This window comes from Schistocerca cancellata, chromosome 8, assembly GCF_023864275.1.
Source record: "Schistocerca cancellata isolate TAMUIC-IGC-003103 chromosome 8, iqSchCanc2.1, whole genome shotgun sequence".
NCBI lineage: Eukaryota > Metazoa > Arthropoda > Insecta > Orthoptera > Acrididae > Schistocerca > Schistocerca cancellata.
In genome coordinates, this window is record NC_064633.1 from 8,631,556 (window position 1) to 8,651,236 (window position 19,681).

The following is a 19,681-nucleotide window of genomic DNA, read 5'->3' on the forward strand; positions in this document are numbered from 1 at the left end:
CACACTTGCTAGCTGGTAGCCTTTAAATCGGCCGCGGTCCGTTAGTATACGTCGGACCCGCGTGTCGCCACTATCAGTGATTGCAGACCGAGCGCCGCCACACGGCAGGTCTGGAGAGACTTCCTAGCACTCGCCCCAGTTGTACAACCGACTTTGCTAGCGATGGTTCACTGACAAATTACGCTCTCAGTTGCCGAGACGATAGTTAGCATAGCCTTCAGCTACGTCTTTTGCTACGACCTAGCAAGGCGCCATTACCAGTTACGTGTTACTTGATTATTTTTATGGATTGTGAATACCTTCCCATTGTGTGAGCTCCTGACACAGGCAGCGTGAAGTGCACGCTTGAGTCTCAGGACGTGCTCTAGCTGTGCGCTTCATTTATTTCAAGCGTCAACTTCGCTTTGCTATTTCTCGGGATGTAATTGACATATTGCGATGCAACCAAAGCCATCATTTTTGTGATTTTTCATGTTAATGATTTCATACGAAATAATAGGGGGTGTCTAAATGTTAACTTCGTGTTTATAGGGTCCATCGAAAACCATAGAGGGTGGAATTTAGAATATGTCTGTGTCAAAAATGTATGGCAAAAGTATAAGAAATTTTTCTGTAACATGTCACTTCACCAAGCATCATTTTAGGGAAGGGGGGCAGAAGATAACGCATCATGTTCTACAGTAAAGAAGCATAACTGATGATACTGACAAGCTGGTACTGCTTTTTATTATGTGTGGTTAAGGCATGCTGGTGGTTGTGTAGAAGAAATGAACTTTCAGGGAAGGCTGCAACATTTATATGTCGGAACTAAGGTGATGGAGCTGTCTAAAATACGTACAGGCTATATTCCAATAATTATCAAATAATATCTAAATGTAATCGCAGTGCTCCAAAATATACGTAATGTAAATACACTCCTGGAAATTGAAATAAGAACACCGTGAATTCATTGTCCCAGGAAGGGGAAACTTTATTGACACATTCCTGGGGTCAGATACATCACATGATCACACTGACAGAACCACAGGCACATAGACACAGGCAACAGAGCATGCACAATGTCGGCACTAGTACAGTGTATATCCACCTTTCGCAGCAATGCAGGCTGCTATTCTCCCATGGAGACGATCGTAGAGATGCTGGATGTAGTCCTGTGGAACGGCTTGCCATGCCATTTCCACCTGGCGCCTCAGTTGGACCAGCGTTCGTGCTGGACGTGCAGACCACGTGAGACGACGCTTCATCCAGTCCCAAACATGCTCAATGGGGGACAGATCCGGAGATCTTGCTGGCCAGGGTAGTTGACTTACACCTTCTAGAGCACGTTGGGTGGCACGGGATACATGCGGACGTGCATTGTCCTGTTGGAACAGCAAGTTCCCTTGCCGGTCTAGGAATGGTAGAACGATGGGTTCGATGACGGTTTGGGTGTACCGTGCACTATTCAGTGTCCCCTCGACGATCACCAGTGGTGTACGGCCAGTGTAGGAGATCGCTCCCCACACCATGATGCCGGGTGTTGGCCCTGTGTGCCTCGGTCGTATGCAGTCCTGATTGTGGCGCTCACCTGCACGGCGCCAAACACGTATACGACCATCATTGGCACCGAGGCAGAAGCGACTCTCATCGCTGAAGACGACACGTCTCCATTCGTCCCTCCATTCACGCCTGTCGCGACACCACTGGAGGCGGGCTGCACGATGTTGGGGCGTGAGCGGAAGACGGCCTAACGGTGTGCGGGACCGTAGCCCAGCTTCATGGAGACGGTTGCGAATGGTCCTCGCTGATACCCCAGGAGCAACAGTGTCCCTAATTTGCTGGGAAGTGGCGGTGCGGTCCCCTACGGCACTGCGTAGGATCCTACGGTCTTGGCGTGCATCCGTGCGTCGCTGCGGTCCGGTCCCAGGTCGACGGGCACGTGCACCTTCCGCCGACCACTGGCGACAACATCGATGTACTGTGGAGACCTCACGCCCCACGTGTTGAGCAATTCGGCGGTACGTCCACCCGGCCTCCCGCATGCCCACTATACGCCCTCGCTCAAATTCCGTCTACTGCACATACGGTTCACGTCCACGCTGTCGCGGCATGCTACCAGTGTTAAAGACTGCGATGGAGCTCCGTATGCCACGGCAAACTGGCTGACACTGACGGTGGCGGTGCACAAATGCTGCGCAGCTAGCGCCATTCGACGGCCAACACCGCGGTTCCTGGTGTGTCCGCTGTGCCGTGCGTGTGATCATTGCTTGTACAGCTCTCTCGCAGTGTCCGGAGCAAGTATGGTGGGTCTGACACACCGGTGTCAATGTGTTTTTTTTCCATTTCCAGGAGTGTACATGCAACGTAGCCAAAGACAAACGAACTCAACTAGCTGCAGTTTAGGAGGGAAAAAGGTGTTTTGAATAGATCTGTATTCTTTTGTAACACTTAAACTGCATATTTTTGTAATTTTCTAGGAGACTTTCACTGTGCACAGAAAATGGAAGTAAACAAGGTCAAAGGCAATGGTGAAACAAGACAGAGACAAAAAATCGCTGTTTGCACTAAAATAAAATTAATTCTCTAACTTCGTGTACAAAACACACACAACGATACTCTTGTAATTCAGTCGTTCCATCAGATTAAAGTAGATTCAACCTATCTCACATACTAGATAAAATTAAATAGATAAAAAAAAGGTTAGACAGTACCACACTTTTCAAGCAAAATGGGACCTCAAAGTAAATATTTTGACATCTCTATTATCTGTATCACGTATCAAAATATCCATGGCTCACTTATAGGCCCTATTGATATATTTTACAGAGTAGTTAGTGAGCTTAATTCGGTCATAGTATGACGCATTAAACAACCCAAAATACATACAAATTTCTTCCATAACGTTACAAAATACACATGGACACTACTGTACATCTAACTTAGAGGTTCCCATGACTCTGGCAGTGACAACATCTCATATTCGCAAAATACAGTTTCAACTAGGTCATGACTCATCCATACATGGTCCTGTGCTTGGAATGCATTTAGCACAGCGATATGACCAGAATACCTACCATCAGCAAATGATTTTTATTGACACGTCACACAGAGATTGTCCATAGAAGAAATAAGAGAACTATGCGGAGGTGGAGCTGTTGGTAGTAATGGTGCTCGTGATCACCACAAAAATCACGTTTGTCAGCACCATCACCTTACCCAGTCATTTTTGAGTTGGCAAGAATGCAGCCCCAAGACGGAAGTCCATCATTTTTTATCCAAGGAAAACATTAGTTAAACTAACACTTGTATCAAAGTCTAAACAACACTGTGGTGAGTCCATACTAGTGTATTAACTTTTATGTTGCAGTATAACACTTTTGCATCGTCTAATATCACACAGTGGAGACTAAATAACACTTTCCCTTATACGCAACCATGTTACAGCGAAATTATAATAACTTTCATAATAATTACAACAAAAGTGTAAAAAAGGTGGTTTGTGGACTGGTTTGTTACATTTTTCCTATATTTCTGGGACATCTTAGCAATTTTTCTGTAACATGAGGAGCAGTTTGTTACAGTGTGTCAGGCAGTTTCTTACATTGTGTAGGTAAATTTTTACAGTTTTGAGGTAACATGGAAATTAGTAACATTTTAACTGCAACGTGAGAAAATTTGCTATAAATTATCTATTACATTGGACAAGTTGTTACAGCTTTGCTGTGACATGTCAATTTACCGTGGACTTTTTACATTTTTGATGTAACATAGCTCATTTCTTACATTTTTGCTTTAGCATAGGGAAACTTTTTACATTTCAAGTGTGCAATCGGCCAGTTTGCTAAGGTTTTGCTGCACGTGATGTATTGGCCACTTTGTTAAAATTACACTGTACCGTTGTGATGTATAAATCATTTTATTACAATTTTGATTTAACTTTGGGGAAGTTTAGCTATGTTTTTCTGTAATATGTGTCACATTGTTACAATTTTGCCTGTAAGATGTTGACGTATGGGGAATTTGTTACATTTGTCCTGTAAGATTGAGTACTTTCTTCTCTTTCTCTTTGAGATGTGGCAATTCGTTATAGCTTAACATAGGGAAATTTGTTACAATTTTGCTTTAATTTGGGGATGTATGCAGGGTTTTGTTACAGTTTTGCTACAATGAAGGTAATTTTTTATGTATTTGCTATAATATGGTGATGTGAGGGCCAGTTATTACTGCTGCTGAACAGAAGGAATATCCAGCACTGATGAAATCCAATGAAGCCATGGAGAGGAAGGAACCGACCAAAGGAGGATTCCCATTTATTAACGGAGCATTGTATAAGTGAAACCGTGATTCAATTATTTTGAAGTTATTACTCGTCATCACAGCCCATCTGCGGCCAGCTATCCAAAAGTATTTTCACGATACACCAACTCACTTGAGATTCGTAAAGACTTAAGACAGTGTCAGATACAGATGTCACTGGCTAGGTCTTTAACGATCCATTACACCCTACCTGAGCCATTGTAAGGAATGTCAACGACAGAAGGACATATCCGAATCACCTCTGGGGCACCTGGTGTCAATCCTGCCTACAGCAGCGAATCAAACTGGTACCAATCTTTTGAGGAGCTTACCGTCAACTACAAATGGGAATCAATGGACAATAGTATCTGCACTGAGCACCTCCCGCAGTACACTGTCACCAAAGCTGTCCTGACTGCTAAAGCTAGTGAAATTGCATGATTCCTAGGAGAAAACATCATTTTGAAGCACGGAGCATTCCATGTGATAATCTCTGCCCGTGGCGAAGTTTACCAGTCGAGACCGTTATCAGAGGTACTTTGCCCTGTGACATTACCTATAGAATGACAACAGCCCCAGACGAATGGCCTCGGACATTGCTTTGATAAGGCGTTGGCATGTATGCTCGCGATGTGCTCTCGATATGCTCCAAGGTCACGAGACTGAAACGATTGTGGATACACTATTCCCATTTCAGCTGGACGATTCTTAGGATGACTGTGTGAAATCATCACCACCAGCACCCAAGCAGCAAGATTGTTGGCTCGTATATGGGCCCTGGACGCCCAGGAGGAAGAACGAATGTGCTATGGAGCCAAGCATGAGCAAATGAAATACAGCCTGGGAGACTTGGTACGGATCTTTACGCCTGTGCGGAAGGTAGGACTATTAGCAAAGAAGCTACTTAAGTGCGACTTTTGGCCCTGTCATATTCTTCGTCACTTGTCGGACGATTCGTATGAAGTCGACAAGACAAAAGCGCAGAGACATAGTCCATGGCCTCCATCTGAAACCCTACTACAGTACAGACGCACATATCGACAACAGTAGAGTCAAGGAAACTATATGCTCACTTAGATCATGAAGCTTCAACAGGAGAGGCTACCTCCAAGGCTCGTCATTCTGAAGAGGATGTACGAATAAGACCATAAAGAAAGGATCTGCCAGCGGCTCCATAGATAGGACTATTGACAAGATCCAGGTTTCTATAGTCGGCTTCAATGAGAACGCCGTAAACAGTGAGTTGCTGTGTCTTCGGGAGAGGGAGCAATGCCACGAGCTATGCTGCACGCAGTATGGCTTAGTGGTTGACGATTCTTACAGGCATGTTGCAGGCCGCGGTTTCAAATCTCACCAGTGGCAGCTTTTTGTTATTATTTATCATTTCTGGAAGGTTCTTGAAATACCTTGTATCTTTTGTATGTCCTGGAAGGTACGATGTTTCTATAAATAGCTGCACTCTTCATCCAAGAGTTCATTTCTGTTCTGGCTCTATCTACATCTACCTTGAGTACCTCTATCGGTTGTCCCTTCTATTCCAGTCTCGCATTGTTCGTGGAAAGAAGGATTGTCGGTATGCCTCTGTGTGGGCTCTAATCTCTCTGATTTTATCCTCATGGTCTCTTCGCGAGATATACGTAGGAGGGAGCAATATACTGCTTGACTCTTCGGTGAAGGTATGTTCTCGAAACTTTGACAAAAGCCCGTACCGAGCTACTGAGCGTCTCTCCTGCAGAGTCTTCCACTGGAGTTTATCTATCATCTCCGTAACGCTTTCGTGATTACTAAATGATCCTGTAACGAAGCGCGCTGCTCTCCGTTGGATCTTCTCTATATCTTTTATCAACCCTATCTGGTACGGATCCCACACTGCTGAGCAGTATTCAAGCAGTGGGCGAACAAGCGTACTGTAACCTACTTCCTTTGTTTTCGGATTGCATTTCCTTAGGATTCTTCCAATGAATCTCAGTCTGGCATCTGCTTTACCGACGATCAACATTATATGATCATTCCATTTTAAATCACTCCTAATGCGTACTCCCAGATAATTTATGGTATTAACTGCTTCCAGTTGCTGACCTGCTATTTTGTAGCTGAATGATAAAGGATCTATCTTTCTGTGTATTTGCAGCACATTACACTTGTCTACATTGAGATTCAATTGCCATTCCCTGCACCATGCGTCAATTCGCTGCAGATCCTCCTGCATTTCAGTACAATTTTCCATTGTTACAACCTCTCGATACACCACAGCATCATCTGCAAAAAGCCTCAGTGAACTTCCGATGTCATCCACCAGGTCATTTATGTATATTGTGAATAGCAACGGTCCTATGACACTCCCCTGCGGCACACCTGAAATCACTCTTACTTCGGAAGACTTCTCTCCATTGAGAATGACATGCTGCGTCCTGTTATCTAGGAACTCCTCAATCCAATCACACAATTGGTCTGATAGCCCATATGCTCTTACTTTGTTCATTAAACGACTGTGGGGAACTGTATCGAACGCCTTGCGGAAGTCAAGAAACACGGCATCTACCTGTGAACCCGTGTCTATGGCCCTCTGAGTCTCGTGGACGAATAGCGCGAGCTGGGTTTCACATGACCGTCTTTTTCGAAACCCATGCTGATTCCTAGAGAGTAGATTTCTAGTCTCCAGAAAAGTCATTATACTCGAACACAATACGTGTTCCAAAATTCTACAACTGATCGACGTTAGAGATATAGGTCTATAGTTCTGCACATCTGTTCGACGTCCCTTCTTGAAAACGGGGATGACCTGTGCCCTTTTCCAATCCTTTGGAACGCTACGCTCTTCTAGAGACCTACGGTACACCGCTGCAAGAAGGGGGGCGAGTTCCTTCGCGTACTCTGTGTAAAATTGAACTGGTATCCCATCATGTCCAGAGGCCTTTCCTCTTTTGAGCGATTTTAATTGTTTCTATATCCCTCTGTCGTCTATTTCGATACCTACCATTTTGTCATCTGTGCGACAATCTAGAGAAGGAACTACAGTGCAATCTTCCTCTGTGAAACAACTTTGGAAAAAGACATTTAGTATTTCGGCCTTTAGTCTGTCATCCTCTGTTTCAGTATCATTTTGGTCACAGAGTGTCTGGACATTTTGTTTTGATCCACCTACCGCTTTGACATAAGACCAAAATTTCTTAGGATTTTCTGCCAAGTCAGTACATAGAACTTTACTTTCGAATTCATTGAACGCCTCTCGCATAGCCCTCCTCACACTACATTTCGCTTCGCGTAATTTTTGTTTGTCTGCAAGGCTTTGGCTATGTTTATGTTTGCTGTGAAGTTCCCTTTGCTTCCGCAGCAGTTTTCTAACTCGGTTGTTGTACCACGGTGGCTCTTTTCCATCTCTTACGATCTTGCTTGGCACATACTCATGTAACGCATTATGTACGACGGTTTTGAACTTTGTCCACTGATCCTCAACACTATCTGTACTTGAGACAAAACTTTTGTGTTGAGCCAACAAGTACTCTAAAATCTGCTTTTTGTCACTTTTTCTAAACAGAAAAATCTTCCTACCCTTTTTAATATTCCTATTTACGGCTGAAATCATCGATGCCGTAACCGCTTTATGATCGCTGATTCCCTGTTCTGCGTTAACGTTTTCAAATAGTTCGGGTCTGTTTGTCGCCAGAAGGTCTAATATGTTATCGCCACGGGTCGGTTCTCTGTTTAACTGCTCAAGGTAGTTTTCAGATAAAGCACTTAAAAAAATTTCACTGGATTCTTTGTCCCTGCCACCAGTTATGAACGTCTGAGTCTCCCAGTCTATATCCGGCAAATTAAAATCTCCACCCAGAACTATAACATGGTGGGGAAATCTACTCGAAATATTTTCCAAATTATCCTTCAGGTGCTCAGCCACAACAGCTGCTGAGCCAGGGGGCCTATAGAGACATCCAATTACCATGTCTGAGCCTGCTTTAACCGTGACCTTCACCCAAATCATTTCACATTTCGGATCTCCGTCAATTTCCCTCGATACTATTGCACTTCTTATCGCTATAAACACGCCTCCCCCTTCACTGTCCAGCCTGTCTCTGCGGTATACATTCCAATCTGAGTTTAGGATTTCATTACTGTTTACGTCTGGTTTCAGCCAACTTTCTGTCCCTAGTACTATATGGGCGTTGTGACCGTTTATTAATGAGAGCAGTTCTGGGACCTTTCTGTAGACGCTCCTGCAGTTTACTATTAGCACATTAATATTGTTATTCCCTGTTGCATTTTGCCTACTCCTACCTTGCCGCATCTCAGGAGGCGTCTTGTCGGGCCTAGGGAGGGGATTCTCTAACCTAAAAAACCCCCATGTGCACTCCACACGTACTCCGCTACCCTTGTAGCCGCTTCCGGCGTGTAGTGCACGCCTGACCTATTCAGGGGGACCCTACATTTCTCCACCCGATAGCGGAGGTCGAGAAATTTGCACCCCAGATCTCCGCAGAATCGTCTGAGCCTCTGGTTTAAACCTTCCACTCGGCTCCAAACCAGAGGACCGCGATCGGTTCTGGGAACGATACTACAAATAGTTAGCTCTGATTTCACCCCGCGAGCGAGGCTTTCCGCCTTCACCAATTCCGCCAACCGCCTGTACGAACTGAGGTTGACCTCTGAACCCAGACGGCAGGAGTCATTGGTGCCGACATGAGCAACAATTTGCAGTCGGGTGCACCCAGTGCTCTCTATCGCCGCCGGTAGGGCCTCCTCCACATCTCGGATGAGACCCCCCGGCAAGCAGACAGAGTGAACACTGGCCTTCTTCCCCGACCTACCCGCTATTTCCCTAAGGGGCTCCATCACCCGCCTAACGTTGGAGCTCCCAATAACTAATAAACCCCTCCCCCCGTGTGGCTGCTCGGACCTTGCTGAAGGAGCAGCCACATGTCCACTCACAGGCAGAGCGGGCGATGCCACACGGCCAGCCTCCACATTGACCCTCCGCCTCGTGCGCCGCGAACGCCGCTGAACCCGCCACTTCCCTTGGGGAGAGGAGTCTGCAATAAACGTTCAGTGCTACATGTTATACTCCATTTTCGACCCTGGTATCCTATTTGGTCTTGACTTTAGTTATGACGTGGCAATATTTAATTTGAGGATCAATGGTGCCTTATGCAAAGTATGTTACAGAGATGGAACTATGCACGTTTACAGGCGATGCTTAACCTATGAATTAGACAACTAGTGCCAAGTTACACCGGTTTGTCGATAACATTACGTATTTTTCATAAATAATTGAATGCTTTTGAACATGACACCAATGTTTACATAGTTTTGACATAGAAATACTGCAATATACATCTTTACAAAATTTTTTGTAAGTAATTTTGAACGGAACTTACGTTTCAGATAGTACGGATACTTTTGACCATGGTCAAGATGACAGCTCACTAGTCTACATTGTGACTGGCGGTCTCGTTTTAATGGCCTGTGAGCTACTTGGATGTGATTGGCTATTTCGTTGAAATGGCCACGACTGTTTCAAGTAAGGTGGTGTGACTTTATCTACAATATCGAGGATAAGATTGGTGTGGCTAGTCACGTGATGATCATGACGTTGAGATGAGGCTTGTGATATCATGGGTGAGGGGCACGTGGTAGACACGTGATGACCTTCGGCAGACGGATGAGGATCAAATTGTATTAGTTACCGCATTGCCATAGTAGTAATATCTGGTCTTCTTAAGATTTTTCGAACGATACAGAACTTAGAATGTTTACAAATTTCTCTTCTTTCTATTACCACAGCTCAGATCTCACACGGCCAAACTAGACTCGTAGCACCAAGTTCCAAAAAACGACCCGTTAATAGTCTATTGACACGTCATCTCTAATGTCACTGCTTGTAGCTATCGAATCGAGATTTGTTAAAGTTATCGTATGTAAGTGGATGAGAATTTTACAACAGCCACTGTATCTACCGAGGTACGGGACAGTTTGTTTGTACGAAATGACAATGTAATTTCTTTTGACGTCATTCGAGGGCTCTTGAAACGATGAGTACAGTGATGCGATACCCGTTAACGTCGACAATAAATCTTTCCGCACAAACAGCATGGAAGTGTTGCATACCTGAAGACTGAGGCATAAGCCGTTACGCTATCTTTTTGGAGCCATTCCTGCCTCTTACATTGCGTACATTTCCAACCTCTCGCTGTGGGAAGCTTTCGGAAAACTTTGAGTGGGTCATATTAGCTTGCACCACTGTTCAAGAACTCTGAAGTCGCTTGAAAAAGGGATGGGTACGCTGAAATTTCGCTGGATAAAAGTATTGAGATTATTTAACGTATAGAAAAATCCCAGTACATTACACACTACCAAATGTCAAAATCACTGATTCAGTATTCACGACTGTATGTGAAACAATAATTGGAATATAGGACCTTATTTTTCCTTGTAGGAACCCTAACACATGCTATCGTTTTCTATAAACAGTTGATTACCTATTTCTTACTTCATCATGTATTACTCCTCCTTCCAATACCTTTCTTTACTTAATGTTACACAAATGTGTGTGTGTGTGTGTGTGTGTGTGTGTGTGTGTGTGTGTGTGTGTAATACTGTTTAGTTTAGAAGAACCGAAATTTTTTTTTCGTAGAGTTAGAACTGACATGAGGTAAATAATTTTACGATAAAATCTGTGCTTATAGAAAATACTCCAGCTCGCAAGCTATTATCAAGAACTTGTTAAATAGGTTGCGTCTACGATGACGGTGATCTCAGACGCAGGTAAGTGATGAACAAGACGACGTAACCCCCTAACCCTGACACATCACTGAGACTGAATGTTCACGCTTTCATCTCGTTACATCACATTTTGCAACTGCACTGCGTTCTCATTCCTTCAATTTATAAATTTACCCTCACGAACGGTAGTCAGTCTTTCATCACACAACTCCATTAAACAGCACCTGGAATGAAACCCCACACTTTCCACACGTCACTGCACACCTTGGAGTAGCACTGAGAGTGGATTCTATCCTTTCATTTTATCACATTAGAGTCTCAAACAGCATCGGGACTGTATTCCTCCCTTCAACCACTGAAAACTCTAGAACAGCATGAATAGTGATCCCTCACACTTTTTTTAACCACATTACGCTCTCAAACATCATTCGGACTGAATTTTCACTTCGTTCGTTTATCTCTGCACACGCTGGTCTAGCGCTATTACTTGTCACGCATTTATTCCTCACTTTATACATTGAAACAACACCCATTCTGGATTCCATTTATCCCTGCGAACTCTGGAAAAGCACGCAGATTGATACGCCGAGGAGCCAAAAAATTATGACTATGACCGCCTGATTATTGGCATGCTGTACCAGCATTGGGAGGCAGTGCAGCAGTCATCGTGCGTGGGCATGGATCCGACAACTCCTTGGTACGTTTGCGAGCTATCTGCACCAGTTGTCTAAGCACAGATCAAACAATTCCCGTGAATTACGGACTGGCGGTATGTGGGCACGTAGATGGCGACCGATATTGTCACACATGTGCTTCTTCAGGTACCGATAAGGAGAATTTGAGGGGTCGACAAAGCGACGTGAGTCCTCCATCGGTCTTCTCAAACCAAAGTAGACCTTGACACACGTAGAGTTATCTTGTTGGAAGATGCCATCTCCGTTGGGGAAGATACCAAGCATAAAGAGTCCACAATAATGTTTACATAGTCCACAGCTGTTATGGTGCCTGTGGGTACTACAAATGGTCCCATGGGAGCGAAGGTGAGTGTTCCCTATAGCATAATACGGCCCAAATGGGTGTGCGTCTGCAGCACGGTGTATGTTTTGAGCAGCCGTTTGCTTAAATGACGGTGTGTCTGGACACGGACACTGACCTGGTGTAGCCAAAAGCAAGCAGGATTCAAAATACTAGGTGATGAGTGTCCGTTGACCCACGTTCCAATATCGGTGATGCAGTGCCCACTGTAATCGTACTGGAAGACGTTGCTGGATAAACATTGGAATACGTTGTTGTGCATTACCTTTTATCAGCAATGTGCACTGAATGGTGTGCCCCGAAATGCTTTTGCTGTACCACCATCGTCGTCGGATGTGGTGCGGACGTCGAACATCTGGTCCTCTACTAGTGGCTTCACTGTAGCACACAAACAGCTCACCAGTTTCTCCGTTTCTGAGCTTTCGGTCCTGTGCTAAGGACCATAACAACCTACTCAGTCAACAGTTTGTCACCATAGCTAATGCCAGTGGATTTCCCCACTGGCGACCTGTACCCCCGCTAGAATGATTCTCCATTCATCCCCGCTCAGCTTATATACGTATTTCCCTTCCGCGTAATGAGCCAGCATCACCAACAGGCGGCTTCAGCCACGCAGTGGACCGTGGCTCATCAGTTTACGTAAAGCCTCTTATTACATTACATTCTTAAACAGCACTGAGACTGAATTGTCACCCTTCCAGTTATCACTGTGTACCCTGCAACACCAATGAGGCTGATTCTCACATTTTACTTTTATCACGTTATACTTCGACACTGCACCCTTTCTCACTGCGTCCTCTTATCACTGCACATCCTGGGACACCTCTGAGACGGCAAATTCTGAGCTCTTTCTTGCGTCACACGTAATTGAGAACCAGCACCGAGAGTGACATCTCACCCCACGCTTTTAACACACTACACTCGATTACAGCACTGACACTTGTTCTTATCACATTGCGAGGGAGACAGCTAAAAGACATTTTGAAAGTATTGGCGCCTAACACTTCGCAGGGACGGCTTTTGAAGCCAATCCGGACGCGAAGCGGCTGTACGACGACCTGCTGAGCAACTACAACCGGCTGATCCGGCCCGTCACCAACAACTCCGAGACGCTCACCGTACACCTCGGGCTCAAGCTGTCGCAGCTCATCGAGGTGGTGAGTACTGGCGGCGCGCCGCCTTCTGCCCCAGCCGGCTCTCTCAGCTCCTGTTAACCCGTGCAGCGTAGACGCCCAGACGGTACCCCTGACAGAGCACAGCTGGTAGTTGTAGAAAGCGCGGTTTTGTCCTGGGGAGGGTGGGGGAAAGGGGTTGTAGTTGGGTACTGTCTCTGTCCCCCCTTCCCCGCCCCCCCCCCTCACTCGCCCTACTAGAAATGTGAGAGCAGTCAGGTTTGGAGCCGAAAACTAAAGAAAACTTCATGTAATGAGAGGCAATGTGATGATATTTCATGGTAACTGAATCTTCCCTCGGTACCTGGTAGATCAACATCATAATAAATAAAAAGCGCTACTGTGTGAGGGCCACAATTACCAGGCAGAGTCCCTTGTCCTTCACTTGTCAAACAAAGGCAAAAAACTCATCTTGCTGCAAGCCCTGGAAATTAACGAACACCTAGCTCGCAGTCCGGATCTAATCTTAAATGATCAGGCACAGCTTAATACTTCGCCTCTCTTAAACTTCACACAATCCTTTCTGTTTTTCATTACTTCCCACATTGTCTGTTCCTATATATTCTCACATTTTCCTGCATTAATCGATTTATTTTATTGAAATTGTCTATGGAACCCATATAGACTGTAGTTACAATTGTTAAATCTTCCTTTAACTGGTAATTATATTACTTTCCGTGTTTAATGTCTCTTGAAGCTGTCTCTTCAAGTGTGGTGTCACCGCCAGACACCACACTTGCTAGGTGGTAGCTTAAATCGGCCGCGGTCCATTAGTACATGTTGGACCCGCGTGTCGCCACTGTCAGTACTTGCAAACCTAGCGCCACCACATGGCAGGTCTAGAGAGGCGGACTAGCACTCGCCCCAGTTGTACGGACGACATTGCTAGCGACTAGACGTACGAAGCCTTCCTCTCATTTGCCGAGAGACAGTTAGAATAGCCTTCAGCTAAGTTAATGGCTACGACCTAGCAAGGCGCCATTTGTAACCTTGCATGTATCTTAATGAGTCTCACTTGTATCATCAAGATTGCTGTATACCAAAGGATGCATAAAAATTAAGTGTTCTAGTAGCTACGTTCTTTTCTTTATCGCATTCACTAATTATCCCGTTCCAGAACTCACGCCAGTCGGCGTGTGTGTACGCGTGCCTTTCTATCGGCTACCCGTCACTGTGGACTGGCTGCCTTGACAGTCCACAACATCAAGTACTGTTTTTATTTTACTTGTTTCATTTATTTAATGTCCGCCTCCGGTAGCTGAGCGGTCAGCGCGACAAAATGTCAATCCTAAGGGTCCCGGTTCGATTCCCGGCTGTATCGGAGATTTTCTCCGCTCAGGGACTGGGTGTTGTGTTGTCCTAATCATCATCATTTCATCCCCATGCACGCGCAAGTCGTCGAAGTGGCGTTAAATCGAAAGACTTGCACCTGGCGAGCGGTCTACTCGACGGAGACCCTAGTCACGCGACATTTACATTTATTTAATTCAGACTGTTCCATAGGTAGAATATTGAATATAGTGTTAATGTTTTTCATGTTTCCGCCGTTTAAATCTGTATATTGTTCGACTTCTTAAAATGCTACCACGCTGTCAAAGATGGCATTTACTGTATGTTCTCTCACACTCCTCCATTTCCCTGCACATATTCATTTCCGTTTATCGTATTGATATTGCTTAAGTTCCTCATATATTGTGTACTTACATTGATAACTGTTTCTTTTAATTGATTTATGTATCACTCTCAATGTTTCATACCTCCTGAAATAGTCTTGTCAGTTACTAATTTTATTTTATTTTATTGGTTTTACTTATTAGTGTAAACTGTTGTGTAGGATTGCTGTTCTAGTTCTGTGCTTCAGTTTTCCTGTTTACTCCATTTATACTTATTTACTGTTCAACGTTTTACTTTTTACCATCACATAGTCAAAAATGTTATTTACTATAAGTTTCTGCTTCAATCTACATGTGTAACTTCTTTTCCTATGTCGTTTACACACATTCTAACTTCTTTGGCGATAAAGGTCAGTAAATGATTGAAGATGCCCTTGTAAGCCGAAAACTGGTTAACACAATAAAAGTAATACTGTAGAACAAAAGCAAATATCGCTTTTCATTTATTAGGATGATATTCAGTGATCACATAACTAATGAGGAGGTACTGAATAGAATTGGGGAAAAGAGAAATTTGTGGGGCGAATTGATTAGAAGAAGGGATCGGTTGGTAGGACATATTCTGAAGCATCAAGGGATCACCAATTTAGTATTGGAGGGCAGCGCAGAGGGTAAAAATCGTAGAGGGAGACAAAGAGATGAATACACTAAACAGATTCAGAAGGATGTAGGTTGCAGCATGTACTGGGAGATGAAGAAGCTTGCACAGGAAAGAGTAGCATGGAGAGCTGCATCAATTCAGTCTCTGCACTAAAGCCCGCAACAACAACAACAACATTCAGTGATTACGAAAATAAGACCTTGGCTGTATGAGTCTGGATGTACGCGCTAATTTTGTTGGGAAGACTGTCATAAAATCACTTTATCTTCTCCTGAGGCAAGTTGGCAGACAACTGTAGTATCAGAGCCTTGGTATGATGGATACTGGCGCTGGGAGGGAGTTCACTTCTAAGCTGTATTGTCGCAGACAGACCTGGACATCTCTCTGGCCTAGGGAGTACCTCAGCAACACGCAGGCGGATAATGGAGACACGCGCCGTATGTGGACGAGCACTGTACTGTTGAAAAATGACAGCACGATACCATCCCGTGACAGGTAACACTACCGGACGCATGACGTCGGTGACGTATCGTGGTGCTGTAAGGGTTCCCTTATTCACTGGCAGCTGTGACCGGAAATTGCGTCAAATGAATCCCTACACCATGAAATCAGGAGCAACATCGCTGTTACTCTGCAAAACACTGGAAAAATTGAAGCTCTCCGCAGATTAACACCATGCTCGCCTAAGGCGGGCGTCCAGGTTAGTGCAGAACAGCGATTCACCACTGGACACAATGCGGCGCCATTCGTCAGTAGTTGGAGCTTCCCGGTCACAACACAACTCTAAACGCAGCCGTCTGTGTAGTGGTGCCAACGGCAGCTTACGTATGTTGTGGTAATTGTACTGCTGCTGCTAGTTTCAGAACAATGGGCCGGATGAAAGAGAATGTTACAGGGAGCCCATTACTTATTCTCGGGTAGCAGGCGCCAAAGTGCTGCCTAGTAGGTAACGGTCGGGCAGTCGGAACACGCCTGAGGCCTAACCCGTGACTGATGTTTACGTTTAGAGCTTTACAGTTAAAACGTGTCTAAAAGAATGACTGTTGTGGAAGTTGTGGAATGCAGTGAGATAACCCCTGATAACTCGGAACTGTAATAAGAAAACAATCTACGAAATTATACATGACCTAAGTTGCAATCATCTGCTTTAAGACTAACAAGGAACCCCCGCAGTGTGAGATGGCAAGTTCAGTTTTACGTTGTAACCTCCCCAGAAAATGTTAACATAAATAATATTCACGTTAAGTGTAACCTCCCCACACGAAAAATTAATGAATAATTAATGTGATTCTTACTTAGTGTAACCTCTCTACAGAAATTCTTTTTCATTTAACCTCCACACAAAATTTGTTTCCCATTTAATAGAAGCTCGAAACAGAAAAATTCCTAAACCTCGTAATAAAAAATAAATTCAGTAACCTGGTAAAATTTGGACGACAGCAGTGCTGCGTCATGGCCCTGTAAGATCATTCTGAATAAAAAAGCAAAAATTCTTACCTCAATACAAACGGCGAATATATCTGCTCTTACCTAAAAAAATTTCGGCACGGCTCTGTGCAATGCTACCCTACACATTTGTTATTTATGAAAGGAAGCAAATGATTTTTCTTTTGCAACAACCGGAATGATCATGCATTGAAAAAAATTAAATTCTTTACATTGAAATGAATGCTTGTTAGAAATTAGACAAAGATTATTATTAGGACATTTTTAAAAGATTTACATGTGAGTTTACATAATGTTACTAGAGATGCGCGAGGCTGCTTTTTTACCTTATACAATAATACTCAGGCTACGGCATCGCTGCACCGCGACCGGCCCAGCCAACATGATACACGACAGGACTGACAAGCGCAGACAGGCGACTGCTCGCTGGCAACAACTTACTGCTACTCCTACATAGTTCGTACTGCAGTCAACACTGCTCTTTGGTCTCAGATTCTCTTATAGCTTACATATCGCAGGTAGCGCATACCTCTTACAACGTAAGTCTCATTTCATAGTGTTGTGTTAGCAATTATGACAGGAAACAAACACTGAAGAGCCAAGGAAACTGGTACACCTGTCTAATATCGTGTAGGGCCCCCATGAGCATGGAAAAAATGTTCAGATGTGTGTGAAATCTTATGGGACTTAACTGCTAAGGTCATCAGTCCATAAGCTTACACACTACTTAACCTAAACTATCCTAAGGACAAACACATACGCCCATGCCCGAGGGAGGACTCGAACCTCCGCCGGGATCAGCCGCACAGTCCATGACTGCAGCGCCTTAGACCGCTCGGCTAATCCCCCGCGGCATGAGCATGCAGAAGTGCCGCAACACGACGTGGCATAGACTCGACTAATGTTGGTTCTGCAGGGTTCAAAAAAGGTTCAAATGGCTCCGAGCACTATGGGACTTAACATCTGAAGTCAACAGTCCCCTAGAACTTAGAACTACTTAAACCTAACTAACCTAAGGACATCACACACATCCATGCCCGAGGCAGCATTCGAACTTGCGGCAGAAGCGGTCGCGCGGTTCCAGACTGATGCGCCTAGAACCGCTCGGCCACACCGGCCGGCCTGCTGGAGGGAATTGACACCATGAATCCTACAGGGCTGTCCGTAAATCCGTAAGAGTTCGAGGGGGTGGAGCACAGCACGTTGCAAGGCATCCCACATATGCTCAACAATGTTAATGTCTGGGGAGTTTGGTGGCCAGCGGAAGTGTTTAAACTCAGAAGAGTATTCCTGGAGCCACTCTGTAGCAATTCTGGGTGTGTGGGGTGTCGCACTGTGCTGCTGGGATTCCCCAAGTCCGTCGGAATGCACAGTGGTCATGAATGGATGCAGGTGATCAGGCAGGATGCTTACCTACGTGTCACTTCTCAGAATCATATCTAGACGTAGCAGAGGTCCCATATCACTCCAAATGTACACGCCCCACACCATTACAGAGCCTCCACCAGCTTGAACGGTCCCCTGCTAGCACGCAGGATCCATGGATTCATGGTCTCCGTATCCGTACACGTCTATCCGCTCGATACAATTTGGAACGAGACTTGTCCGACCAGGCAACATGCGAGGCGTAAAGGTTTGTGTCGTGCAGCCATCAAGGGTACACAAGTGGGCGTTCGTCTCCAAATGCCCATATCGATGATGTTTCGTTGAATGGTTCATACGCTGACCGCCGACACTTCTCGATGGCCCAGAAATCTGCAGCAATTTGCGGAAGGGTAGCACTTCAGTCGTCGTTGCTCCAGTTCTTGCAGAATCTTTTTTCGGCGCCTCAGCGATGTCAGAGATTTGATGTTTTTCCGGATTCCTTATATTTACAAACAGTTGTGAAATGGTCCTATGGGAAAATCCCCACTTCATCGCTACTTCGGAGATGCTGTGTCCCATCGCTCTTGCGCCGACTATGACACCACCTCCAAACTTACTTAAATCTTGATAACCTGCCATTGTAGTAGCAGTAACCGATCTGAAAATTGCGCCAGACACTTGTTGTCTTATATAGCCGTCGCCGACCACAGCCCCGTATTCTTCCTGTATTTGAATACGCATGCCTATACCAGTTTCTTTGTCGCTTGAGGGTATTAAGTGCTAATAACTCACAATGTAAATCAGAAGGGCGACAGAAAATGAGTGTCCAGAAGATGCAGAGATCAGCCTTATATAGAACGTACGTATTAAGCTTCACAAAATGGACATCGTCGACACTCAAGAAATGGTCAAAACAAACCATTAACTTGCACCATGAACACGGAATGATAAATGCTGCGCCACGGTGATCACAAAGATTCGCACCATCAAGATCGAAGGCGAATTGCTTAGGAGTTACAAATCGTGCGGGACGTTCAGCTAGGTATCCACTACTAAAGAATGCAGATGGAATCATGTTGGTGTAACGGGGTGATGTGAACTGATGTAATGTGATGGGATGCAGCTGAATACGTGAAACTCGCTGTCTTTCAAGGCGTAACTGCAGATAGTGCGACAATATGTTTTCTAGGCACGGAAAAATAAACATCCAGAGAATTTGTCCAGTGCTTCCAGATGGATGATGTCACACACTTTTCAGGAGGGATAGTGTGCTCTAAAGGAGTATGATTTTTATACGCAGACCAGGAATTAAGCAAAAGTAAATTATTTTGACTTGCTATCGGCCAAAAGCAGCGCTCAAACCTTAGCTGTAGTTCTCTTACGGCCGTTTTCTCCTC

At 44.8% G+C, this 19,681-nt stretch overlaps 1 protein-coding gene across 3 annotated transcripts in view; it reads left to right on the plus strand.

Annotated features, from left to right (window-relative positions):
* Positions 1-19,681, plus strand: part of LOC126095054 (acetylcholine receptor subunit beta-like 2) — a 333,294-nt gene that overhangs the window by 45,540 nt on the left and 268,073 nt on the right. For all 3 annotated transcript variants that reach the window (XM_049909736.1, XM_049909737.1, XM_049909738.1), the window contains exon 2: positions 13,039-13,184. In XM_049909736.1, coding sequence (XP_049765693.1) covers positions 13,039-13,184 — 146 coding nt within the window. The remainder of the gene's footprint in view (positions 1-13,038; positions 13,185-19,681) is intronic.